This window comes from Acipenser ruthenus, chromosome 17, assembly GCF_902713425.1.
Source record: "Acipenser ruthenus chromosome 17, fAciRut3.2 maternal haplotype, whole genome shotgun sequence".
Taxonomy (NCBI): Eukaryota; Metazoa; Chordata; class Actinopteri; order Acipenseriformes; family Acipenseridae; genus Acipenser; species Acipenser ruthenus.
Window position 1 is genome coordinate 10,703,262 of NC_081205.1, and position 27,082 is coordinate 10,730,343.

The window sequence follows — 27,082 nt, forward strand, 5'->3', positions numbered from 1 at the left end:
TGCATTGCCTTGCAGTCAAAAGGCATGGATTGCTTTTTTTCCCCCAGAATGTAATTGATAGAAAAGATACCTGACTGAAAACATTTGACGTGTCCAAAAACAGCCGAATTAGAATAAAGGGAGCAGCCCTGTAAACGTGTGATATCTACAAGTTTTAAAAGCCACTATTGCTAACTTGGACGCCCTTTTTATTTGCTAATAGTTCCTGTTGCCTAATCCCTTTATTGTAACGTGGCTGTTTTAGTACACATGAAACGTACATGTGGAAACAAACCCTTTAAAAAGATCATTCCTACACTGTCGGTCCCAGTATTGTTTAGGCAATGTATTATTATATGAAAACTTCCTATCAGACCAATCATGTAATAGTTAAACAATGTTAAAGACTAGGCGCTATGGGATCAGAGCTTCCCAAAACTGGGGGCCAAAAGAAAGGTCCTCCACCAATCTGTGCTGTTTGTGTTTCAGAGTGCAGAGAGAGCAGCTGACTGCGATCTTCAAACTGCTGGAGGAGAACAAGGACACCTTTGGAGAGATGTCAGATGTAGACGTGGAAGAACAACTGAAGCTGTACGCCATTTAAAAGGAACTGTTGTACTTCTTCTTTTATATTCAAATGATATACAAATATTGAGACATACGGATAGATACAACTGGAAGAACATTGGGTCTTTATTTTATTCCTGACTGCCGGCAATGCAACCACATTGAACAATGTACCTGGAAGACATTGAGAAGGACTTATAGTCTAAACATTTGTCATTGAATTTATTACGTTTCTTTTAGTATTTCTAAATCCTTTTAAGAAAATAAATGTTATTAAAATGTAGACATTCTGAAGTATGAATAAGTTTATATTCCAGGAATATATGTAGTATGAAAGGTGCTGAGCGAGCCTCATCTGAGCTGCACTGGTGATACTGGGACACTTCGCATATGTGAACAGGTTGGCTGCTGAATTTAAATATTAATAAAATAACTTTGAACAAATGTGGCACAGCTCTGAAACTTGTAAATACACATTTATTTATTTTGAACACCTTTTTTGTTTTTTCTAGTTAGGTCCTCATTCAAAAAATAGGGATTGTTTTCTGCCTGTCTCTGTCTGCCTGCCTGCCTTCCTGTCTGCCTTCCTGTCTGTCTGTCTGTCTCCCACACTCTACATGGTAAACATGATAACTTCCTTCACTTACCTGTAATTATACACTCCTAACTTTCCGATTACATGAGGCAGTAATCCTATAAACTCTCAATTTCACATGAATATGTTTAACCCTTTCAGGTACTGTGTGATTCATATAGGAATACAAGGACATTTTGGGGAGAGCACAAGAAGCACATGACTTTACCTTTGCAGTATCCCGTGTTGTCAACATCTCAGCAGTTTTTTTTTCAACATATTCCTGATTGTTTTGACATTTTTATTCACTCATCATAGGCAATCAACAAGGGAATCAACTCTTCCTCAGGAATGTTCTGCACATCGCAGTGTATCAAGTTCCTGCTCCCTCCTGCAACAAAGCTAGCACTTGAAATGCGTGGTATATTGTGGGAAACGCAGCATTATTGCAGGAGGGAGCATGATTAGGATGCACTGCAGACCATAGAAGAGGTTTTTTTCTGCTTGCGAACACTCCCAGGTTGAGAAATATGTTGCCCAATTGACCTATGATCCATGAAATGCTGGAGTATTTCTGGCATAATAAAGCTATAGAATAAAGCACGACACATCATTACATTTAAGTGGATTACACAAGCAGAACAGACTGAACTTTTGGAATTGATTCACATGAGTACAGAGCTTGTGTGATTTGTTAATTGTAATTTTGTAATTTCTGTTTTTCATTCATTCAGCTCCACAGCTGCTTGTGTGAAACACTGTTTCACAACTGCACTGAGACCCGCTACAAGCTAGTCTTCATGAACCTGTCTACCCCCTAGATTCTGACACAATACCGTCTAAAGAATGTCTGAACCAGGATTCAAATGGATACCTAGCTTACTAGATCTATCTGGAAAACTGGGTGTGCACCTCCTATATATATATATATAGTGGCATAACAATACAGTGGATCTCAAAAGTATTCACCTCCCTTGGACTTTTCCGCATTTTATTGTGTTACAACATGGAATCAAAATGGATTTAATTAGGAGTTTTTGCCACTGATCAACACAAAAAAGTCCATAATGTAAAGTGAAAAATAAAATCTACAAATTGTTCTAAATTAATTACAAATATAAAACAGAAAATAATTGATTGCATAAGTATTCACCCCCTTTGCTATGACACACCTAAATAAGCTCTGGTGCAACCAATTGTCTTTAGAAGTCACATAATTAGTTGAATGGAGTCCACCTGTGTGCAATTAAGGTGCTTCACATGATTTCAGGTTAAATACACCTGTCTGGGAGGTCCCACAGTTGGTTAGTACATTTCCTAACAAAAACTACATCATGAAGACGAAGGAACATTCCGCAAATCCGGAATAAGGTTCTTCAAAAGCACCAGTCAGGGGTAGGATATAAGAACATTTCCAAGGCATTGAATATCCCCCGTAGCACAGTAAAGTCCATTATTAAGAAATGACAAGAATACGGCACAACTGTGAATCTGTCTAGAACAGGCCGTCCTCAAAGTAACCTGGCAAGAAGGGCACTAGTTTGCCAGAAGGCATGTGGGAGACTCTGAAACCAAGTGGAAGAAGATTCTATGGTCTGATGAGACCAAAATAGAGCTTTTTGGCCTCAATGCTAAGCTCTATGTTTGGCGCAAGCCTAACACCACACATCATCCTGAGAACACCATCCCTACCGTGAAGCATGGTGGTGGCAGCATCATGCTATGGGGATGCTTCTCTGCGTCAGGGCCTGGAAAGCTTGTGAAGATAGAGGGCAAAATGGATGCAGCAAAGTACAGAGAAATCCTGGAGGAAAACCTGCTGAAGTCTGCAAGAGACCTGGGACTTGGGAGAAGATTCATCTTCCAGCAGGACAATGACCCCAAAAATACAGCCAAAGCCACACTGGAGTGGCTTAAAAACAAAAAGGTCAATGTCCTGGAGTAGCCCAGTCAAAGCCCGGACCTCAATCCAATTGAGAATATGTGGAAAGAGTTGAAAATTGCTGTTCACCAAAGGTCCCCATCCAACCTGACAGAGCTTGAGCAATTTTGCAAAGAAGAAAGGGAAAAAATTGCAGTGTCCTGATGTGCAAAGCTGGTAGAGACTTATCCAAATAGACTCATGGCTGTAATTGCTGCCAAAGGTGCCTCTACCAAATATTGACTCAAGGTGGTGAATACTTATGCAATCAATTATTTTCTGTTTTGTATTTGTAATTAATTTAGAACAATTTGTAGATTTTATTTTTCACTTTGACATTATGGACTTTTTTTGTGTTGATCAGTGGCAAAAACTCCTAATTAAATCCATTTTGATTCCATGTTGTAACACAATAAAATGTGAAAAAGTCCAAGGGGGGGTGAATAGTTTTGAGAGCCACTGTATATAACCTGTACACGGTAACTATGAATATTTGTCTTTTTAACTATTTGAATTAAACTGGCCTGGACCTGTTTTACATGTTTCAAGAAAAACAGGAGTAACATGAAATAGTGTGCTTTTACTTTCCATAAACAAATACAAAACATAAGGTTTTCAGGTTCTGAGTCCTGGGCTTCAAACGCTACATACTATCCTGTCCTGCCAGAGAAGTGGCCAATATTGGGTTTTCTTAGAGCTAATATTTTTACCAAACCTCTAATGTTGAACATTTTACACATAGGCTTAATAAAAACGTATGAATAGAAACTGCAAGATGTTGGACAGATATTTAACATTAAGACACAGTCTTAAGACACAGTCCTGGTTTTAACAGTCTAGCAAGGAAAATACAGCGGACGATTCTTCAAGTCAACATGAGCAGCACCTCTTTTTTGCATTTCTGAGTATTTGTTTTAGATATGCATAAATGTTTTTTAGTTTTATGCTCCATAGAGAATCAATGTTGTGTGCATCCCTGGTTTAAACTATCCGGAATTAATTACTTGTTAATTGGACTGGTAGTGGAGAAGCAGTGTTGTTGTAGTGTCGAAGTAGAAAAAATGTTTAACAAGAGAGCTACACCAAATAAAAACAACTTCCCCTTGTTTAAACATCTTCAGAGGGTAGAATAACACAATTTGAAGTATTGCTATCAGGTGAATCACTGTTTAAATAAGGGCATGTTTGCTTTAATTCAGTTTCTGATATATATTACGCCTCTTCAATTCATTAGTTTACTTTCTGAAAGCAGTTTGTCATCTTTAAAAATGGAAATGAAATGGATACATGAAACCCAGTTCTGCCCTGCATGAAATCCAAAATGTTCATGTTTGTTTCATGCAGAAGTATTTGTAAACTAGAATGTTCATATAATTAGCAACTGATAGATAAAGCGATGGATTTCACTGTATGAATCAGAGCGCCACGTGATATAAAAACAAGAGTGTGTAACTGTATCAGTCCTCGGAGAAGCTGCAGCTACCCTTAATTACAAGCTTGAGGCAGTGACTTTTTCTCTGCTTATTTTTGTCGCCCAATCCAACAATAAAATTTCTGCCTTGGCTGCTCACAAAATATTTGAAATGTAGTTTATTGATCCGTCTGTGTTCTAGTATCCATGGTGCACTAAGATACTCGCTGGCACTCAAGAAAAATCAAACAGATGTTTTTAAAAAACAAGACAGACTAAAACCCAGGCGCTAGGACTAAAACCAGTTTGGTGTTTGATTCACAGCTCTGCTGGTGTGCTTGTAGCAGAGGTTAGAGGTGACACATTCAGCTCAGGAAGATAATAAAATGATCTTCTAGATAGATAACCTTCTAAAGTATATCAACTTTATTTTTAGAACTGTACTTTAATGTCAATGCTGTCAAGTTTTTCAAATTAATGCTGGATACAGGTACATGCTGTCACAAATCTGGCACTGAAACAATTCTGTTTGCCAGTAAGAGAAGTAAATCACTGAAGGAACCTCCCTCAGGTCACAGTGTACTCCCATAACAGGCAGATAACTTCAGTGTGCAGGTAGCTCTGTTACCTTTACAGCATGAAGTGTCAGAGTTTGAAGAACAGATTTATTGGTCTGATAGCCGTAGTTTTTCTACTAATCGGAGCTTTTGTTTTTAAATATGAGGGAAATGTGGATTACCGGTGAGTTACCTATATATATATATATAAACATTTAACAGTGATAAAGGCAGGAGCAGATTAATTTGTGTACTACCTATCTGTCTAATATCTGTTTCGTTTAGTTGTAACTCAGTATGTATGATTAGCTACCCCTTTGAGGAAAGGTGTGCATATTTACCTTTACAGTAAAACTCTTCCTCATATATATTAAACCAATATACATTGCATTTCATTTTACATCATTCAAACTTATATTTACATTTGAAGTACTTTTTGCATGCAATTTCAGGACACAAATTGAACAAGGACCTATCCCTCTGTGCCCTACGTTTCTTATTCTGTGCTTCACTAGCAGAGTAGAGAGCGTTAATAAACAACCCAGACTTTAAGTTTCGGGAGACTGCACCTGTGTACCCGTTGCTTGCATTTCTGAAATATACGTGTGTGTGTGTGTGTGTGTGTGTGTGTGTGTGTGTGTGTGTGTGTGTGTGTGTGTGTGTGTGTGTGTGTGTGTGTGTGTGTGTGTGTGTGTGTTATAATTATGGCTGTATTTCACAGCATTTCACAGTCTAAAAATATGTATTTCAAGATATTATAAACATAATGTTTATTGAAACAGAAAAAAATAGTATACAATATGCTTACCTGAAAAACAGTAAATTGTAGAATATTTCGATTTTTATGTCCACCTTGTAAATAATGAATACAAACAAATGTTGTTTATTATTATAAAAGTTCTTATTTAAAACAGGTCTAGAATGTGTGTTGCCCAAGCAGTAATGTAATTACAGTTGATGGATCCACCTGAAAATAGTGAGTGGACTCTATAGGGTTAGGAAATGGGGAGCAATGGTGCGTGTTTTCCTACACGCAAAGGGGTTTTGGGACCCAGAGGCAAAGCCCCTGGGGAATTTCACATTCACTGTGCCAGTGAAGTCAATTTTACACTTAAAAAAATGAATACATTGATCTATAGATATTATTTAGGGAGCCTGTGTTCATGTAAAAGCATGTGTTAGTTGGATGGGAAATGTTTATTTGCATGTAAATCATTATATTATGTGAAGACTGGAACTAAGTTTTAGGTTACCAACTTTAATGCCCCATCATTAATTGCAGCGAATATCTTCTTGTATATTTTCCTTACAGTATGTTTATTTTGGTCTAGCTGCAATGCTGTAATGCAGTTCTTCAGAGCCAAAACTATTCCATTTGCTGTGAAATCTTCAAGTTCAACAGCACTTAGAAATCTTGAAACAATTATTTTTTTTGTTTTACACTACAATACGTTAGGACTACGCCAAGAACCTTGACCACAAAAATGTCATTCAATTTATCTGAATGGACAGCCATCTGACACTAGCTCACTGACTAAATGTGGCGCTAATGAATGGTTAGACCTGTGCAGCCTCAGACCAGATGCATGAGAATCCTTAAATCGAGTTTTGCACAGTTTAGTTAAATGATCCACACTGTACTATGTTCAGCAATATAAAGGGCCAAAACTGCTTCAATTTATGCAACAACTAACAAATGTTGGGGGGGACACAAATAGACCTGTGCATAAAGACCCTTTTACTTAATGAGCCTTTCTTTTTACTCCAGCAAATGATGTGTTGCACACTTAAAATATTTGAACTCAAAGTAAGGAACAGGAAAATCTTTTACACAATTTATGTACTTTAAGTTAATTCTTAACAAGGTTCTGCCTTTAGAAAAAAAGTACCGGAATGGCGTTCTGGCTCGACTACATCAGTGGTTGTATTTACAGTACATACTATGCAACTTGCAAACTTAAAGTACAACATTAGTTGTTTTTTTTTTTTTAACTCTCTCTCTCTCTCTCTCTATAACAAAACACAACAAGCAAAACAAGTTAATCTCATCTCGTCATTACTTTTTATAGTGCATGCATATGTTGTTTATGGAAATATTGTAAAATATTCATTTTAATTTCCCCTTTCCACCATTAAAAGTAATAATCATAAATCCAACAATAGATATGTCATGGTGGCTCCCGTTCCAGAAAAGCAAGACAAAACAACTTTAGGAGAAAAAGCAGCCTCTTCTCTAAGATCTACAGTGATGAGCCGGGAGCCACCTCTCAAACCCACTGTGGAAAAGCAAGCCACGCCAGTGATGAGCCGGGAGCCACCTCTCAAACCCACTGTGGAAAAGCAAGCCACGCCGGTGATGAGCCGGGAGCCCCCTCTCAAACCCACTGTGGAAAAGCAAGCCACGCCAGTGATGAGCCGGGAGCCACCTCTCAAACCCACTGTGGAAAAGCAAGCCACGCCGGTGATGAGCCGGGAGCCACCTCTCAAACCCACTGTGGAAAAGCAAGCCACGCCGGTGATGAGCCTGGAGCCACCTCTCAAACCCACTGTGGAAAAGCAAGCCACGCCGGTGAATGTGCCCAAACCCACGACAAAGAAGGTGGCCAAAGAAAAGCTAAGACCACAGACCCAAAAGAAGCCCTTGAGGATCGAGGACTTTATACTCTACCCCAAGTGGGACATAGAGGAGGACTACCACCGGGACCCTTCTGCAAAAAAGACAGTAAGAAAAGTGTTGGCTTGATGGTTCTTACAAATTCTTATTTCTAATGTAAAATACAGTGATGTTCTGTAAGGGTGATGGGTGTAAGGAAAATGCATAAGAAAAGCAGATAACTGTAAGAAAAAAGTCAGCACTCCTGTATGCTTGTTGGAGCTGGTGGCTTTTATTAACTGGTCATGGTGGTTTAAGAGCTGGTAAAGCTTGTTCAACACTGTCAAACAGTCATTTAAAAAATCCCTTTACTGTAAATCTCTGCGGTTAACATGCACACTTTGTTATATACCAGCTGTTTATAAAACTCACCAACTCAACAGTGTCTCAAGTGTCTATCGGTACTGATGTTTTATATATTAAAATAGGGGCTCCCTATTGAATACTTAAAATGAGGGGTGTGCAGAGAAACCATTACTCGTAATCGTACTCGGAAAGCAACAATACAGATGCTCTCATGACATCACTGGGAGGAGTGACAGGGCCGAATGCAGGAAGGGCTGTGAATATGTATTTCTGGCCTGTGCTCCAGACAGTGCTTTAATGTTTATTTAACAATGATTTCGATTGTTCTGGAGTCCTAATATGTAATTTTAATTCCCATTGTGTAAGATGTGTTATTTATTTACAACAATTCCTATTTATTGTGATCTGAAACAAAAACATGCTGGAAATGTGAAAAAATGCGAAGTTATCAAAAGTGCTCAGCCATTTAAAGTGGAGATATCAAAAACACAAGCCAAGTTTCAAGAAACCATTGGGGCAAGCTTCCCAGCAGAAAGCAAATAGGCACAACTGTAAAACCGATGGGGACCAAGGTTGCCCCAATTGTTTCTACTAACTTGGCTTGTGTTTTTGATGCAAGTTCGATCCACTTTTATTGTGCCTGAAAAGCACAAGCCAAGTTAGTAGAAACAATTGGGGCAACATTGACCCCCACCGCTTTTGTTACAATATATTTTTTAATTTGAAAGTAAAAATATATGAAAGCATGACGACCTTTATGTACAAAAATCTTCACTAATATACAACTGAACAAGAACTGTTGAGTATTTATTTTTGTTTCATACAGTATTAAATGGCAGTATTTATATCTGATAGTGAAAAATAAATAAATATCAAGATGAAGAAATAAATGTTTATGTATTGATTTATGTATTCATTTATTTCAATATTTATTAATGTATTTATTTATTTATGTTACAAAATAAACTACAATGCAATTAGTAGTAGCGGAAACATTTAACAAATCCTCGGGGAGAAGCAGAGCGATCCAGTTATACCTGCTGTTAACCTGGATGGCCATGATTACTTAAGTAAAATTAGAACGCTTCTGCAATATTGTGCTAACATCTTACAAAGTCCTTGTAAACATCCTTTTTTAACACAAAGCATGTTTAATTTATAGCATAGTTCTTTTTATGATTGACACCCAGAATATTAGCACAGCCCCTCCTTTACCACAAAATGACTTAGAAGTATCTTATAATTAGCTTTAAGTAGAATTATCTTATAATTGGTGCTTATATTGTTGGCATTTCATGACCTTCTCCTTTGCAACCCACTACAGATTCTCAATGTTTCTGTTACAGACCTGCCCAGAGTCTATAAGGTCCAGGTCTGCTGAAATTGATTGGTTTAAGCAGCTCTTCATCCCTGACATCAGCCTCTTCATGCACAAAGAGCACTTTAATGATGAGGAGTGGAAGAGGCTGGAACATTTCAACCCTCCGTATGGATGGATGGGGACTAATTACACAGGTGAGGAATGAGCTTGGAAATGGTTCCGTCACACCTAGGGCCTTCCTAGGGATGGTCTGTAGCCATACTACCTTGATTTGCACACTTGGTCTTGGTTAGTATGTTGATGGATGACCTGCATGGAATACCAGGATCTGCAATGCATGACGTGGTGTTGGTGTCAGAGCAAGTCTACTCTGTAAAGGTCTTCATGAAAAATGAAACATGTTGTATCGCTTGCAAACAGTGAACTATGTCATTGAGTCATTGTAAGTCACCTAGCAATACTCTATTCAATTGATCAAAACAGTGGCGGGTCTAATTCATAAATAATCATTGATCAAAGCCCTTTATCCCTTAAGCTTGATTTTATTAGATCCCAGAAGCTAAGCAAGGTTGCTCCTGGTTAGTACTGGAATGTGGTCCTGAATGGAAAATCAGGTGCTACTAGAAGCTAGAAGTGGTGCTGGTGGCTTAGTGAGAATTAATTTCCTGTCCTGTTCATTTTTCTTTAGAAGTCAAACAGGCTGTAGAATTGATACCTGGGCTAAAGGAACAGACAGTCCTGCTCAGTCCCAAGAGGAATGACGGTTGTATCCGCTGTGCCGCTGTTGGGAATGGAGGGATCTTGAACGGCTCTCGGAAGGGTGCTGAAATCGACTCTCATGATTACATATTCCGGTACGAAGTGCTCTGAAGTATTTGCTAATCCAGGGTAGGGTCTTAGAGAAGTTCTGTTAAAGATATATGTTTCAGCTACTTCAGTAGAAGAACCGCGGGGGCCATTGTCAGCTCAACCATGACTATATTTGATCTCATAGAACCATCAAACACCTGATTATAAATCTGATTTATTATTGTCTGTTTCAGGAAACATATCTTATCTAACATAATGCAAAAAACAAAATGGAGTCTAAGGCAATAGTTGCTTCTGATTGAGAATATGTGGCCTGACTTTTCAAAGTTAGGAAGAAATACAGGGCTGGTGTTACAAAATGAAAAACAAAACACACTGAGAGTGCTTAAGAGAACTTGAAATATATAACTTAGTTGCCTGGCTCTAGTTTTGTAAAATGAATAGGTTTATTTATTTATTTATTTTTAATTGTAATTAATTAAAGACTGGAGTAAATGCTTTGAAAATATGGTGCAATATGTCTTCATCCACAATGTGTGTTTATTTTTTTTTGTATCAGGTACCTTTTTCACACTGTGGATGTATATTATGGTAGTCTGCATTTTCATGATGCTAGTGTCCATGACGGGGATGTATGTTATGGTAGTCTGCATTTTCATGATGCTAGTGTCCATGACAGGGATGTATGTTGCTGATATATACCTAAACAAGCTTAATATCCTTAAGCTTAAGAACAGGAGCAACTTCCATAATGCCAAGCACAGCCTGGTTTATATATATGGGGCTAGGCACTATAATAGGATAATAAATATTGGGGGAAAATGAACAAAACTAAAAGGGTTTAGAAAGACTTTTGGTGTAAAGTGTAAAGGCCAGTCATCTAATGTGCTAATGCAGAATAGAAAGGCAGCTGATGACAAAAAAGCACACTTGTCTCTCATTTATCAATCATGGATTTATATTATTATGCAGACCATAATATTTTATTTTATTAACAGAATAACTCAATTTGTCCCTTTTTAGCGTCACCTAGCACACACTGTTTATATTTATATAAATACGCATATAGACTGATGTGTTTGTGTTCCTGCAGTGTGAACGGGGCTGTTATCAAAGGCTTTGAAGATGATGTTGGAGTGAGAACCTCATTTTATGTCCACACAGCTCAAACCATGCTCTCGTCTCTCTGGGGTTATCAGGAACTAGGTTTTACCAATGTACCCATGGATAAGGTAAAGATTGAGACTTGATACTAAGTACTTAGGGTCAGATATTCAAAAGAGATGTGAGTTTTGCACAGGCAGTTGCAAGGATTTTTTCCCCTCAATTCAGCCTTGAGAAAAAGTTGTGCCTACGCGTGAAATTGAAAAACTCTTGCTCATTTTTTTATCGTAGGTGTTTTTTCCTCAAGCCTGGAGGCCACAGATTGGTACATAATTATGCAAGTCCACAAAAGCAAAAAAAAGGTAAAAAAGCAGCAAAAGTAAAAAAAATGTTTTCCACAAATCACAATGTTGAGGACAGATTGGTTGCGCATGTTTGACTTCGCTTAACTCATTTGCAACAAATGCGACTGAGTGTGTGAATGTTTGTAATTGGTCAAGATGGCATTTTGAAATGTGTTACTTCGATTGCTAACTGAACAACAGCAACAACAAAAAATGTTTAAACAAAAAATAATAAAACCTGTGTGACAAGTTGTCACAAAGACGGCCGGAGTGGGTGGCGTCAGACCAGATGCAGGAAATAAACAGACAGAGACTTGGGGTTTTGGTGAGGCTGAGCGCGTGATCGCGCTCAGCATTTAATAATTAACAGACAGAACAGAAAATAAAATGTTTTAAACACAAAACAGGACACGGCACTTGCGCCAAAATAAATAGACAAACAAAACGTACTAAATACTTAACAAACGGTGCACGGAGAGACAAACAAACACGGTGAGTACAAACACTTATAGATTTCACTTTACTTTCCTTTACTTTACTACTTTCCTCCTTCTCCTCACCCGTTCTCCACTCTCGAACACCCAACCCCGACTGAAAGAAATGTGCGTCTATATATACTATTGTGCTGGGATTCAATTACTAATTAATTATTCACTTGAATCCCAGCACGTGAATTAATTCTGTGCAACACCGTGCTCACATATTACATTTAACCAGCACGTGAAGTGATTTGTGCCCTCCTCGTGCCTAAATACAAATCTACCTTTTTAAATCACACGTGAAACACAGACCCGTTTATATCCCGTGTACCAATCTATACACCAACATTAACACACGCACGCAACATACAACATATAATATGCACACAGGGGCGGGGCACATTGCCACACATGTCTGCTCTCATCCATGCAATAATGGCATTCAAAAAATAAAACACTACTGCGCAAACGTTGACTACAGTTGGGAGCTTTGAGCAATGTTGTCCGTATCCTCCTTTGTAAAAACTTGTAAAAAGTAATCATTTAATATATTTGCTATTTTTTTTCTTTGTCTATGATATTGCCATTTGTGTCTCTTAGACATTTAACCTCCTCTTTGAATGTTCTCTTGCTGTTATAATATTGGAAAAACATTTTGGAATTGGTTTTAGCCCCCTTAGCAATGTTCATTTGTCTCTCTCTTGGCCTTTCTAACTTTCTTATTGACTTGCTTTTGCAGTTCCAAGTACTCTTTCTGTGTACTTTGTTTTTGGCCCCTTTTAAACACTCTGTAAAGTGCCTTTTTTCGCTGGATATTTTTTTTAATTGATCTATTAAACCATTTTGGCCATTTTGTTTTAGATTTAGATTTGTCTACTTTTAGGATGTAATTGTTTTGCGCCTCTAGTACTACATTTTTAAAAAAACAACCATCCTTTTTCTGTGGATGTTTTCTCTATTTTACTCCAATCTACTTCCGTTAGTCTCTGTTTCATACCTTCATAGTTTTCTTTTCTAAAATTGTAAACCTTAGCTTTAGTCATTACTTTTGGGGTTTTAAAAAATACTTCCAATGAGACCATGTTGTGGTCTGAGTTTACCAATGGCTCTCTGTTTTAGTTACTCTGTCTTCGTTATTTGAAAAGACTAAATCAAGGCATGCCTCCCCTCTAGTCGGTGCCTTGACAAATTGCGTTAGGAAGCAGTCATTTGTCATTTCCACCATTTCAATTTCGTCCGTCGTGCTCCCCACCGGGTTTTCCCATTTTATATGGGGGAAGTTGAAATCCACATGAATACTGTAGCTAAATATACAAAACAGGGAGGTGATATAAATCACTTGCTAGCTGATCACTGTACATGTTGTTTATCAAATGATGAATGAGATACTAGCCATAGTACCACATGGGTTGAAATCCTTTAGCACTTGCGCCATATTAACTTGAATATCTTGATGCAAGTGCATGAGTTCCAAACCCATGCAATTCCACAGCCAAGTTTTCAGTCTTTGTAGTGCAGTAAATTATCTTTCAGCCATAGCAACGCTTACTGGCATTGTGGCCAAAACACAGATGTGCTGATATTAGGGTAGAATGCGGCATTCAGACTAGAGTGTCGAGAGAATCCTTTTGGACTGGATAGACAGTCTTGTATCCATCATACACATCCAACACGATGTTCTCAGTTTCCATACTATTCAATGAGTTGCTCTGTCAGTTCTGAAATTACATGGAAAGAAAGGAATAAATATATTTATTTATTATTTACTTTCTGAGCTCCATCTTGTCAAAGAATAATTTAAGAGCAACGCAATGCCGACAAACAACAACTCAGAGCTGAATGAGCAGTGTACTCTGCACGGTACCGCCTTGGTGCCAACGCTATCTCACAAGTATCTGCATAAACTTAGATATTCAAGCGTGGCTGCACATTTTTTATGAAAAGCAAAGTATGCAGGAATCTTTCAAATATGGAGGCATTTTATGGGTTAAACTGAAGCGAACAACGAGCATAAAATAAACAGGCTAATGGTAAAACTTTTAAAAATGTTGCCCCCCCATTGAAAGTTTTGTACTCAATTGTGTACACTGCGTATGCCTGGCTACACCCCTGTCCAGGTAAGTTTAACACCTCAGTTTCAGATACTGGTTCAGTGGCACTGATGGCTTAGCTGTGCCCAGAGCACTCCTGACCTCTATGGGAATAGTTTGAGACACCCTTGTCAGGCAATAGAACCTGAAGAAGAGATCTTTACCTTCTGTTAAGTCCCACCTTGTTAAATACCCGAGCCGAAGGCGATATAACGAGAAGAGCCTTTACCAGACGGTAAAGTTTATACAGCATTATTTTTTGTTGCTATGAATACAAAATGATTCCCTCACTATTCCATGAGTAATGCAGTTTGCACAGATTTCGATATATGTGTTCTGGTAGCCTTCAGGCTACGGTATACCAGCAGTGGATGACGTTGCGTTGTGGCATGTCTCGTAAAGTTGCTGAAAGTAATCAGTCTGCATCCAGTTGTTTGATTTCTAGAACTTGTCTTTCAGATCAGAGTTTTTATTGCTGCTGTAGTTAATCTGACTGGAAATGACATTAGTAGAGTCACGCGACAAATGCGTAAGGGAGGCAGCACCTGTGATGGAGACACAGATGGATCACATTAGTTAACTGTAAGCTACGTAGTTGGTGCTTATCTTGGCCAGAGCCGAGTTCAAATCAGCATGGAGTTTTAACATCTACTCTCGTGTAATGGAAATAATGTGTTGCCTCTATTCTTGATTTTTTTAAAAATATTAGCTTTATTTGCTATACTAGCAATTTAAATAAATAGATTAAACTCTATAGGACAGCGACGAAGCAGAATTAGTCTACAACAACATTCAGAGAGGACGTGTACTGGAACAGACCTTTCCTTTCATCAAGTAAGAAAACACTTTCAGCTTTTATCTCACCTCGCACGCAAATACACCTACGTCAGTTGGGTCTAGTCTGAGTTGCGATTAATTTATTGTTTAGATGTTTCCTGTTGCATTCATTACCTCAGCCTTTCAATATCTGATCGGATTGATATAATAAAGGGGTCCTATTTACAAATCTTAAACTATTTTATGACTTTTTTTTTAGGTCTAGTATTCATGAGAAAACATCAAGAATCTGAAACTATAATGTTGATGCCTTTGTGTGGGATATACCATTTATATATTGAGAGTGACATTATGGGGGCTGGAGTTATCCTACAGGTCCAGCTTTTCATTATATGTCAGACAGGGAACCAAACCACCTTTTAAATCAAACTGAAAGAGCAGGCTGGTATGGGCATGCAATATGATCTGATGTTATCTGATGTATTTGTTTTGTTAATAATAGTTTAATCGCATTCCTGTCACCTCAATACAGCTCAAGAATGATGTCTACTTCCACACATGTCTGGTCCTCCAGAGAGTCGTTATTAAGATGGCCCCCTGATTCTGGAAATAAAATTGCTATTCATGAAACGTGCCGAGGCTGTTAAGGAGTCGAAACAGCGATTTATAAAACTGTATTTCATACATTGACTCTCTTTAGTGAACCATTCTTTATATAACTCAGAAGTTAAAGGTTAGGGTCTAGTTTAATATCCCTTTCTGGAAAGAAGCGCACTCATTTTCATGGCAATGAGCAAAGGCATTGCCATAAGTTAACTGTGCTGTGTCTGTTTTAACTGTGCTGGGAAATAACCCTGGATTGAGACTCTGTGAGCTATACTGAGGCCATGGGGGTTCATTAAACACCAGGAAGTGATAGCAGAACAATGATACAAGTAATCATCTGTAGAATGATGCTGAATGCTGCAATTGTGTGCTGCTTTAAAACAGACTCTGTTCACTTTGCCTTTTGTAGGAAATAAAATACATCATGGTTACAGAAGGTATGAGGGATTACCAATGGCTAAGAGCATTACTGCTGAATACTACGGTTTCCAGAGGACCCTATCTTAAAATGAGGTAAGGTTATTATTGTGTCTCTTTATGAATACAATGTGCTTTGCTTGTGTAACTTTCTTCATGTTGTATTTTTTGTTGCTTAGGCCAAGGTCGTATTTTGGGACGGATTTCACACCAGAAAAGTATTTGGTTGCTCACCCTGATTTTAACAGATACATTAAAAACAGGTACCTCTTTTTTGTCTTTATGTGTCTTTCTGATCTTGTGGTGGTATACCCTTCTAAAAAACATTTGAACTACTATGTACCTGAAGATTTTTAAATGACGAGCCCAATAACACACAGGACCTGGAGCTTGTGTATGGAATGCATAAAAATGACAATTGTGTATAGATACAATATTGGGCCTCTCTCCCGCTGGGCTTATCGCTCGATAGATATTTTGGGGCAATTGAAGACCCCCACATATATAATCCTCGGGGCAGCTGTAAAGGCGGAGAAGGGGGAGATGGAGGGATGTTGATTCTGGTGTGGGCATTGTTGTGAACGTGATTGGAATACTGGGAATGTATATGCTGAGGGAAGGGACAAAGATAGGGGCTTGGCACGGAGGCTGTCTCTCGTCTCGAACTATACCTAACAAGCACCATATCTTTGACTTTTTTCACTTGTTTAGCAGTACAGTGAAACCTGTCTAATTCAGCCCCTCTACATATCAGCAATCTATATAATTTGCAAGATTTTTAGGTCCCGATGAACTCCCTATTGAAATTAATGGTGTGATACCCTCTACAAACCCAAAACCTATTCTGGAATCCGACATGATTTGTAAGTCATGTCTGTCTCAAACCAAGGTAAATCAGACGTTGTGTATATACTCACATGAACGGCACACAAAACGCCTAAACTTCCACACAGCAGGCTATCTCTTGATAGAAAGAATTAAACGCTTAAAGTTTATCAAAACCAACACTAAAAGAGCTAAGAGAAAAATTCACAATTGCAAAGCAAACCGTTTCAGTCATTCTGAAAAGTAAATATGCCTTAAAGCAACACGGAGAAAACCTGAAGGCCAGCAGAAAGCGCCTGAATCATACAGTGCGAGCAAATGAATGTCTTTCAATGGGAATGGTTTAAACAGGCTTGTGCAAATAACCGGTACAGAGTTTTCTGAGGCATTATTGTGTTTATTATACTATATGTACAGTACTAATTAATTTTAAAGCATTCAGATATTTTGTCATTTTGTTTTTTTTAGGTACAGTATTAGATTTTTTTTCCAGTAACTCTGTAATCCAGCACACTGTCTAATCTGGCACAATTCCAGATGCTGGATTGGACAGGTTTTACTGTACATGTAAATGTTCATTGGCAATGGCATTTAAGTATTTTTTCACGGACCACAGCCAGCTTTGGACTCAAAATATCAGAATTACGCTACAAACTATTCAGGATTAATAGGTAGCAGGATGTTGTAAAGAGGCATATGTTGGATATGTTGTGTGTAGATGTGTTGTGGTGTTTGCTGAGTAGCAAGTGAATGGTTTGGAAGTGTGGGAGATGGAGCTGCATTATTTTATAGGGACCCCCTGGTATTTACTCACAGACCACAAAGGCTGGGAACCTCTGCTACTGTAGAAAGTGACTCAGAGCTGTTTCATCTGACTTGCAGGTTCTTGAAATCAAAAACTGTTGAAGGAATAGATTGGGCCATCTACAGACCAACCACCGGAGCCTTCGCTCTGCTCCTGGCTCTGCACCTCTGTGATGTTGTAAGTACGATTGGGAATGGGGGATACCCTGGTTCCTTGGGTCTGCTGAGATACACAAACACAGACAGCTTAGTCATTGTATTATACACTATCCTCCAGCAAACTGGGACAGATAACCCAATGTAGAATTTACTTTTCCCTCACCTTGCTTACTGAAAACGGAACTCCAAAAATGTTGCCCACACAGCACCCAAAACACACATACACCAACTCGCTGTTCTCAACCATTTCTTCATTTATCTCTACAGGTCGATGCCTATGGATATATCACAGAAGACTATGCCAAATATCCAAACCACTACTATGACAAGACGAAGACAGAAACTGAGTTTTACGACAATCACGACTTTGGATTGGAAATCAAGGAGTGGAAGAAACTGCATGATTCTAAACTCATGAACCTGTATCAGGGGAGATAGAGAAAACTTTCCTATTATTGACACTGTATCAGATACGTGTTTACAAGGAACTCTGCCGTGGCAGTTATATTCATTACAGAAAACCATGTGTTTTTGTGCCGTGGTACCAAACTGTTTGAAAGTTTCCAAAAAAAACAGCAGCAACAGTGACTAACTATGTTTAAGTACATGAACATTTGCTATTTGATAATAAAAAGACATTTAAAAAATATATATGAATACATGTACCATGATGTGACAAGGCAGAAGCCCTGCACTTCTAAATAGTGTATTTTTATTGTTTGGCAGGGATGGGGTTAATTCAGTCCCTGCCAAATACACATGTGGACGTTGTGGGGACTTCCCCACTTTGTAAACCCACGTTTTTAAGAACAAAATTTGCCTCCAAAAAAAAAAAAAAAGGTGCCAAAATATTTAGTTTGTTGTCGACTTTCACCCTGTGTGAAGTTTTGTCTGACTGTAGTTAGAAATAGTAAATAAAACTATATTGAGAGTCAATGAGAAGTCCCCACAAATATAGGAATGCAAATATGTGTGTGTGTGTGTGTACGTGCGTGCATGTGTGTACTGTATGTACACACATGCACGCACCCCTCCCCACAGAGAACTCGGTCCGCTATGGCCAGTCCCGCCTGTGGTAGTGCGCCTTGGTGTCCCTGCTGTCCCAAAGGCAAAGATAGCAGGGAAACTTGGTAAAACCGCCTTGGAGACGCATCAGGAATGCCACCATTTTGAAGTCTCCTATGACCTTGATGCCATCTCAGAAAAATGCAGATATGTATCCACTTAGGCAGCTGGAACTAAACTGAACTGGTGGGCTTAAGGCCCCTGTATTTATACTACTATTTATATTACTGGAAAGTTCTAGAAAGTTCTAGAAGTTACTCCAAGTTTACTCAGCACTGAATCTATCGGGAATGTTCTGGAAAATAGGTACATTTCAAAATATCACTGTCCTGGTCACAAAAGCAAAGTTTGTGGGGAATAATAGCCATTTTCTATACTTTTGAGGCATAAGCAATTAGGAAATAACACTTACTACCCAGGAACAAAAAAAAAAAAAAAAATTGTTACACGGTGTACTCAATGAAATGTTGAAATAATGTAATTATCTATTCCATAAAACTACTCACTATGGATTAATTTACACCTTCATTTTTAGTAAAAATGGATTATTTCATGTTTGTCTTTTATCACTTAAAGCAGTCCAAATGTCGTGCAGTGTGACTGTCCCCAATGGTGTGTAATAATAACTGAGTAATTTAATCTTTTATGCTTCAAAAATACTAGATAAGGCCCCTAAACTAATTCTACAGGGATATCCTCTGCAACTATAAGACACAGTATTCAAAAAGTCATATTAACAAAAGTATTATCTAAAAAAAAAAAAAAAATCAAATGACCAACGGTGTGACGATGAATCTACAAGGAAATTCAGGCATTTTTGGAGATGACAACACTTAATTTGTGACATCTGGGAAGTCAACAGGCCTTTGGAGGACCCCCTGCATGTGCATCAAGGTAAATTAGTCTCAGAAATATCTTTGACATCATCATCTATGCCTCCCTGCAGGAGTTGGAGTTGGAGCTGGATTTGGAGCCTTCACTTTCGATGCTTGGATAGAACATTTTGCAGCCAGTCCACATAGGCCTGTCCTCATATGGACTACCACCGTGTAGACTACCAGCCCTTTGATGATAAGGCCCTTGAGGACTACCACTGTGTAGACTACCAGCCCTTTGATGATAAGGCCCTTGAGGACTACCACTGTGTAGACTACCAGCCCTTTGGTGATAAGCCCTTGAGGACTACCACTGTGTAGACTACCAGCCCTTTGTTGATAAGGCCCTTGAGGACTACCACTGTGTAAACTACCAGTCCTTTGGTGATAAGGCCCTTGAGGACTGCCACTGTGTAGACTACCAGCCCTTTGTTGACAAGGCCCTTGAGGACTACCACTGTGTAAACTACCAGTCCTTTGGTGATAAGGCCCTTGAGGACTACCACTGTGTAGACTACCAGCCCTTTGTTGACAAGGCCCTTGAGGACTACCACTGTGTAAACTACCAGCCCTTTGGTGATAAGGCCCTTCAGTGAGCTGGCGCTGAGTGCTGGCACACTAATTTGCCTTCAGTGCTTTTATAATGCCCTGGAGGTTGAGAGCTCTGCTGCAGAAAATTGCTTGCAAATTAGCCTAAATCGAGTCAGCCGTGCCCTGTTGCAAGATGCCAAGTTGTTGATTTAACACAACTCACTCACGTTACAGCATCAGACTGGCAATAACTCACTTTACAATTAAGACAAACCAATAGTTATTTATTACAAGAGCAATGTAAATAACGACTGTGGAGGGATACTTTTGAATGCCTCCCCCTGCAGCACATCTGTCGTATGATCCCTTTCTCCCACACCTTTTACTTGCGCCTCTCGCCTTGTAGCAGGTTTTTGATTTTAGAAAAAAAACTCCCACCCACAAATTTCCTTCGTAACGAACAGACTACATTTAATGAAAATAATCACTTGAGCTATAAAGTAGAATGCCATATTTGTTTTCCATACTTAATGTTACTTGTTACTTATGTTACTGACTTGTTAATGTTATTGAAAATGGCTATGAAGTGCCTGGAAAAAAGTGTTTTGGCCACTATATCAGTTTTTTTTTTTTTTAAAGAAAATATTGTCGTCACACCACAGGACATTTTTAGACCGCAAATGAACTAAATCCTGCAAAAAATGTGAAAATTAATTAGATCTGGTGTGGACAAATGTATGTTCAGAAAGGTAAGACCCTATAAAATCCAATGCAAGGTTAGTTAGTGTTTTTTAAACTTTGATTTTTTTCAATTTTGAAAACCTTATTTGTCTTTCACCCTCTTTCTTTACAAGATGAACCTGTAGCGATGCGTGGTTGATATGCCAGTCAGAAGCAGGTTGAACGAGTTGAATTTCAGACTCCTAGGATCTTTTTAGAGTGATTGTGTTTTCTTATTTAAACAGTTTTTTTTAAAAACATCAACCTAGATTATTTAGTATTTTAGCATGGTTAGTATAAGAATGATTTGGTCCCAGTGGTTTTGATCACTAGTATATAAATGTATATAAAGTAATAGTCACCCATAATTTGTTATATTAGTACAGCAAAATACCACATTATATTTTAATTGAAAGGTTCTGGTAAGCAGATCTCTCTCTCTCTCTCTCTCTCTCTCTCTCTCTCTCTCTCTCTCTCTCTCTCTCCCTTTCAAATTCAAATTCAAATTCAAATTGGCTTTATTGGCATGACAATAAAAATAATTGTGTTGCCAAAGCACATACATGGCATAACCGACTCAACTATACAGGCAAATATACAGACAAAAGAATTTTTTTTTTTTTTTTTTTTAAATACTTAACCGTATCCCTCCTCCCTCCCTCTATAGTAAACAGAATCCCCCTTCCCCTCTATATTAAACAGTACCCCCCTCCCTCCCTCTATAGTAAACAGAATCCCTCTCTTCCCCTCTATCAAACAGTACCCCCTTCCCCCTCTATTAAAAAGTGCCCCCTCCCTCCCTCTGTATTAAACCGAATCCCCCCTCCCTCCCTCTCTCTCTTTTCCCTTTCTAGTGTGACGTGTTCACGGTCTGTCCCTCAGGCTATGACAGGTCTCCACGTATTGACCAACTGGCTGAGGGGACTCTTTTCTGGGCTGAGCTCTTGGTATTGCAGGGCTTTATGATGGAGTGAGTTTGGGTCACTAGTTTTTAGATGAATCCAGTATTTTAATGCTCTTTTTTGGATATTAATAATCAATGGATAAAGGCCTAATTCAGCCCTGCATGCATTGTTTGGCGTTTTTCTTTGTAATTTCATGATGTTTTTGCAGAACTCTGCATACAGGGTTTCTGTGGGGTGTTTGTCCCATTTTGTGTAGTCCTTGTTGGTGATTGGACCCCACACTTCACTGCCATAGAGAGCAATTGGCTGAATTACACTTTCAAAAATTCTGAGCCAAATTTTGACGGGGGGATTTATATTGTAGAGCCTCTTTATGGCATAAAAGCCCTGCGTGCTTTCTCCTTTAGTGCATTCACTGCCAGGTTAAAGCTCCCTGATGCATTGATGGTCAGACCCAGGTATGTGTAGCTGCTGGTGTGCTCTAGGGTGGTGTTGCCTAGAGTGAAGTGGTACTTGTTTCCCTGAGATCTGGCTTTCTTCTGGAATATCATGACTCTGGTCTTGTTCATGTTTACTGTCAGGGCCCAGGTCTGACAGTACTGCTCTAACAGTGACAGGCTCTGCTGTAGCCCCTGCTCTGTGGGTGACAGCAGGACCAGGTTATCTGCACAGAGCAGGAATTTAACTTCAGTGTCATGTAGAGTGAGGCCAGGGGCTGCAGACTGCTCCAGCACTGTGGCCAGCTCGTTGATATAGATGTTGAACAGTGTTGGGCTCAGACTGCAGCCCTGTCTCACCCCACGCCCTTGTGTGAAAAATTCTGTTCTTTTGTTGCCAATTTTCACACCACACTTATTTTCTGAGTACATCGATTTTATGATGTCATAGACTTTACCCCCTACACCACTTTGAAGAAGTTTAAGAAATAGTCCTTTATGTCAAATGCCTTTTTAAAGTCTATAAAGCAGGCGAATATTTTTCCTTTATTAGTTTGATGGACGTGTTTATTTATTAGGGTGTGTAGGGTGTAAACATGATCAGAAGTGCGGTGTTTTGGTAGGAATCCAATCTGACTCTTACTCAAGACACTGTGTTCGGTAAGGAAGGCCAGTATCCGGGCGTTAATGATCACCTTCCCCAGATTACTGCTCACACAGATGCCCCGGTAGTTATTGGGGTCGAATTTGTCTCCACTTTTATATATGGGTGTTATAAGCCCTTGGTTCCAGGTCTCAGGGAAATACCCAGCTCTCAGTATGAGATTGAGGAGTTTGAGCAGGGCCTCCTGCAGCTTGGGGCTGTTGTGCTTCAGCATCTCAGCGTTGATGCTGTCAGGCCCACTTGCTTTTTTTGATTTGAGGGCCTTGAGTTTATCATTCAGCTCCTCCGCCGTGATTGGGGTGTCTAGGGGGTTCTGATTGTCCTTAATACAGGATTCTAAATTTTTTAGTTTTTCACAAATGGCATTTTGAGTTTTTTGTTCTTTGTTTTGTATTTCTTTGTAAAGGTTTTCAAAATGTTTTTTCCAAATGTTTCCGTTTTGGATGGCCAATTCTTCATTTTTTGTTGAATTTAGGTTGTTCCAGGTTTCCCAAAAATGATTTTGGTTTATTGACTCCTCAATTTCACTGAGTTGCTTATTAATATAGTCTTGTTTTTTATTTCTTAGAGTGTGTTTGTATTGTTTCAGTGCCTCACAGTATCTGAGGCGTAAATCTGGGCTGTCTGGATCTTTATGTTTTTGATTGGATAGCTGTCTTAGTTTTTCCCTTCTAGTTTTACATTCTTCATCAAACCACTTTTCTTTGAATTTATTCTTTTGGTTGTTTTTCCGATTTACTATTTTTAATTTAGATTTTTCTGCTGCTTTTCTAAATATGTTATTCAAATCTTTTACAGCCAGAGTTACTCCTGTTTTTGTGTGTTGATACTGTGTGTTTTGAAATGTGTGTATTAGGGTTTCTATTTCATTGGTGCCAATTGCTTCTTTGTATATTTCTGTGCTGTTTGGAGCCCATCTGTAGGAATGGTTTAGATTGTACAGCTTACAGGGCTGTGTCTGTGTGTTGTTGATCTGCTCTGTTCTTTTTATGAACACAGTGATTTGGCTGTGATCTGTCAGGGGGGTTTATGGTCTGACAGTGAATGCATTAATAAAGGAGGGGTCCAGGTCAGTGATGGCATAGTCTACCACACTGTTACCAAGAGCTGAGCTGTATGTAAACCTACCTAAAGAGTTCCCTCTGATCCTGCCATTCATGATATATAGGTCTAGGCCTTGACAGAGATTCAATAATTGTCTCCCATTTTTATTTACCACACTGTCATGGCTATTCCTGTTTGTAGTCATGTGCGTGTGGTATAGAGGGGATTGTCCGAATATGTGGCTGTTCCCCTGTGAGTTCATGAAGTCAGGCAGAGTGCCTGTTCTGGCATTAAAGTCACCGCAGAGCAGCACACTTCCCTGGGCCTGGAAGTGGCAGATCTCTGTCTGGAGATCGTGGAAGGTGTCTTCCTTATAATAAGGGGAGTCCGATGGGGGGATGTAGGCTGCACACAGGTAGATATCTGTTTGGCAGGTGACAATGCTATTACTCATTTTTAGCCACAGGTGGGTCTCTCCTGTTCTTATTGGTCTAATAGAGTCGGTGAGCTCCTCTCTGTACCACACAATGATCCCCCCTGAGTCTCTGCCACGCTTTACGTGTGAGTGTTTCAGGGAGGGCACTATAATCTCCCTGTAGCCTGAGGGACAGTGAGTGGACACATCAGCACGGCACCACGTCTCGTGGAGAATAATTATATCTATGTTATTTATATTTCTGATGAATTCAGGGTCTGTGCTCTTCAGCCCAAACACTGACGAACACAAACCCTGAATATTCCAGGAGCTAATTTTAAGCGATCTCATATTTATAATTTAAGCTATTTATAATTATTATCTAGAATAAAATATAATGTCAGAAACATTGAACACAAATCAGTAACATGTTATACACTATTAAGTGTTTTCTTCTTATTTGTATTATTTTCTTATTCTAATTTTTATTATTAGTTGTATATTTCTTTTCTAATACATTTAGAGTGGGGTGTACTTAGCTCATGATTTTGAAAATTAAGTTCAGGAGCTGCCGTATCTCCCCCATCTCAGAGCTGGCTAGGGTCCCTGGTTTGGAAGCAGCTGCTGCATAGCTGTGCTGCTGCTGCTCTGTCTGAGTGCTGTGCTGGAGCTGCTGCTGTTGCTGGATCTCTCTGGGCTGGGCTCTGCTGGGCTCTGCTGGGCTGGGTCCCTCTAGGCTGGGCTCTGCTGGGCTGGGTCCCTCTGGGCTGGGCTCTGTTGGGCTGGGTCCCTCTGGGCTGGGCTCTGCTGGGCTGGGTCCCTCTGGGCTGGGCTCTGCTGGGCTGGGTCCCTCTGGGCTGGGCTCTGCTGGGCTGTTGTAGTGTGTGCTGCCGGTGTCCAGGCTGCGGAGGCTGGTGTTCTTGGGGGGGGTCTCCTCGTAAGCACAGGGCTGTGCTGTCCTTGGTGGTGGTCCGCTGTGCTCCTGTTTCGGGGGTGGCTGGCGGGGTCTCGGCCCATGGCAGTGTCCTTTAGGTTTTTGGCGAAGATCCTAATGCCTTCCTGGTCGAGGTGTACGAGGTCTTACAGGTGCAGCGTGCTCAGGGTGGGGTGGTGTGCCAAGTGGACATTAGGCAGAAGGGCACAGCCTCTGGAGATGTCACTGTTGATCCTCTGAATAGTGTGCTGGGGGACGTCCTCTCTGGGCAGCAGGGTGGAGATCACTATCTTCGCCCCAGGGAACTCCTTTGTGGCCTTCTCCGCTACTCTCCTTACCGACTCGGCCACATCTTCCCCCTGAGAGCCCAGGTCGTTGGTGCCAGTGTGGATGATAATGTGCTCGGGGTCTCTCAGGGTAGCACAGCAGCTGGAGCGCCCTTTCTGTAGTTGGACACCAGAATCTTGCTACCCAGCTGCTGGGGAAGAGTCTTCGCTGGTTCAGGTACTTCCCATTGGAGTCAATAAGAATGGCTATATTGGAGCTGTATATTTTAGAAGCCTGTCTGCTCGAGGGAGTCTGTGTCTCTGGGGCAGTGTGTGTGGTTGGGGAGTGGGGGGTAGTGTGTGTGGTGGGGGGGAGTGTCTCAGTGTTGGGGTGTGCTGGGGGAGTGGGGTGTGTGTTTGGATCAGCGTGTGTGTGGGATGATGTGGTGTGTGTATCGGTGTCGGTGTCAGTCAGACAGGCCCTGCTTGCTGGATCTCCCGTGTTCTTGGGCTGGCTGTAGCGTTGCTGTGTCGGGTGGGGGGGAGGAGGTGTGACTCTGAGTAGCTGCTCTCTCAGACTCTGTATGCTCCTCTCTTTGCGCTGCAGCTCCTCTCTCAGCTCGGCCAGCTTGTTTCTCAGGGCCTCGTTGTCCTGCCGCAGCTCTCCCATCTCAGCTCCCAGCTCCCTGATGGAAGCCCTGGCCTCGTTCCTCACCTGCCTCACCTTGTCTCTTATCTGCTGCACGAGGTCGTTCTCTGTCAGCGTGGTCAGGGTGAACTCCTTGAATTCTGCAAACTCCACCTCCAGCAGTGAGAGGCATTCCTTCAAGTGCTGCACTTTGCTGGGCAGTCTGGGGATGAGCGGGAGGGTGCGGGGGGCTGCAGTGGGGGAGCTGCAGGGGGCTGTGTCTGCAGTGGGGGAGTTGCAGGGGGCTGTGTCTGCAGTGTGGGGTCTGCAGGGGGCTGTGTCTGCAGTGTGGGGTCTGCAGGGGGCTGTGTCTGCAGTGTGGGGTTGAGCCAGACAGCCCTCTCTCTCTCTCTCTCTCTCTGAGGATTGTGGGAGGGGCCTGCTGCAAGCAGGGTTTGTGAGCTGTGTGAGAGCGGTAGTGGTGAACTATTCGCCATGTACTTCTATATTTATTTATTATATATTTATAAAACTTTTTTTTTTTAAAGTATTTTTTGTAATCTTAGTACTTTTTAAACGTTTTAGCCAGTGCGTGCCCAAAGATGGGCTCCCACTCCGGTGGGTTGGGGGGGGGCTTACTAGGCGCCACGGTTTTAAAGTTTTTTCTGAAAATAATGATTCTGTTGAAGATGTGCTGCTTGCCGTGGGGCGGGTGGTTGGTTTTGAAAAGATCAAATCCGCCTCACGGATGAACAAAGCTATAGTTGTTTTCCTTAACCAAGAAAATCTGGTTAACAAAATTGTGGAAGAGGGATTAATATTGAATGATTCTTTGGTAACTGTAACACTGTTATCTACGCCTCTTACCAAAGTAACATTGTCGAATATTCCCCC

General features: G+C 40.2%; 2 protein-coding genes across 6 annotated transcripts in view; both read left to right on the top strand.

Moving 5' to 3' along the window:
* Positions 1-1,000, top strand: part of si:ch73-366l1.5 (FILIA-N KH-like domain-containing protein) — a 39,993-nt gene extending 38,993 nt beyond the window's left edge. Inside the window, exon 4 of one of the 2 annotated variants that reach the window (XM_034039072.3) lies at positions 469-997. In XM_034039072.3, the coding sequence (XP_033894963.2) occupies positions 469-583 (115 nt within the window). In that variant the 3' untranslated portion in view covers positions 584-997. Of the gene's footprint in view, positions 1-468 lie in introns of both variants that reach the window. The other variant, XM_058989957.1, reaches the window with a different exon arrangement.
* Positions 1,001-4,997: 3,997 nt separating this feature from the next.
* Positions 4,998-18,361, top strand: LOC117423165 (alpha-N-acetylgalactosaminide alpha-2,6-sialyltransferase 1-like). Of its 4 annotated transcripts, none has more exons than XM_058989960.1 (9): positions 5,023-5,193; positions 7,173-7,731; positions 9,315-9,483; positions 9,978-10,143; positions 11,193-11,331; positions 15,909-16,012; positions 16,096-16,179; positions 17,624-17,723; positions 17,972-18,361. In XM_058989960.1, exons 1-9 carry the CDS (start codon positions 5,090-5,092, stop codon positions 18,140-18,142), a joined length of 1,596 nt encoding a protein of 531 aa, XP_058845943.1. In that variant the 5' UTR covers positions 5,023-5,089; the 3' UTR covers positions 18,143-18,361. The 4 variants fall into 4 exon arrangements, with proteins under 4 accessions (XP_058845945.1, XP_058845943.1, XP_058845944.1 ...); XM_058989961.1 differs by having other exon boundaries at positions 7,199-7,731; XM_058989959.1 differs by having other exon boundaries at positions 5,024-5,193; positions 7,149-7,731.
* The last annotated feature ends 8,721 nt before the right edge of the window (positions 18,362-27,082 follow it).

Excerpts from the sequence above, each read along its gene's own strand:
- LOC117423165 (XM_058989959.1), top strand. The coding sequence starts at position 5,090 with ATGAAGTGTCAGAGTTTGAAGAACAGATTTATTGGTCTGATAGCCGTA. Across the intron at positions 5,194-7,148 it reads GAGGGAAATGTGGATTACCG|TAATAATCATAAATCCAACA; the intron begins GTGAGTTACCTA and ends CACCATTAAAAG. Across the intron at positions 16,180-17,623 it reads AACAGATACATTAAAAACAG|GTTCTTGAAATCAAAAACTG; the intron begins GTACCTCTTTTT and ends TCTGACTTGCAG.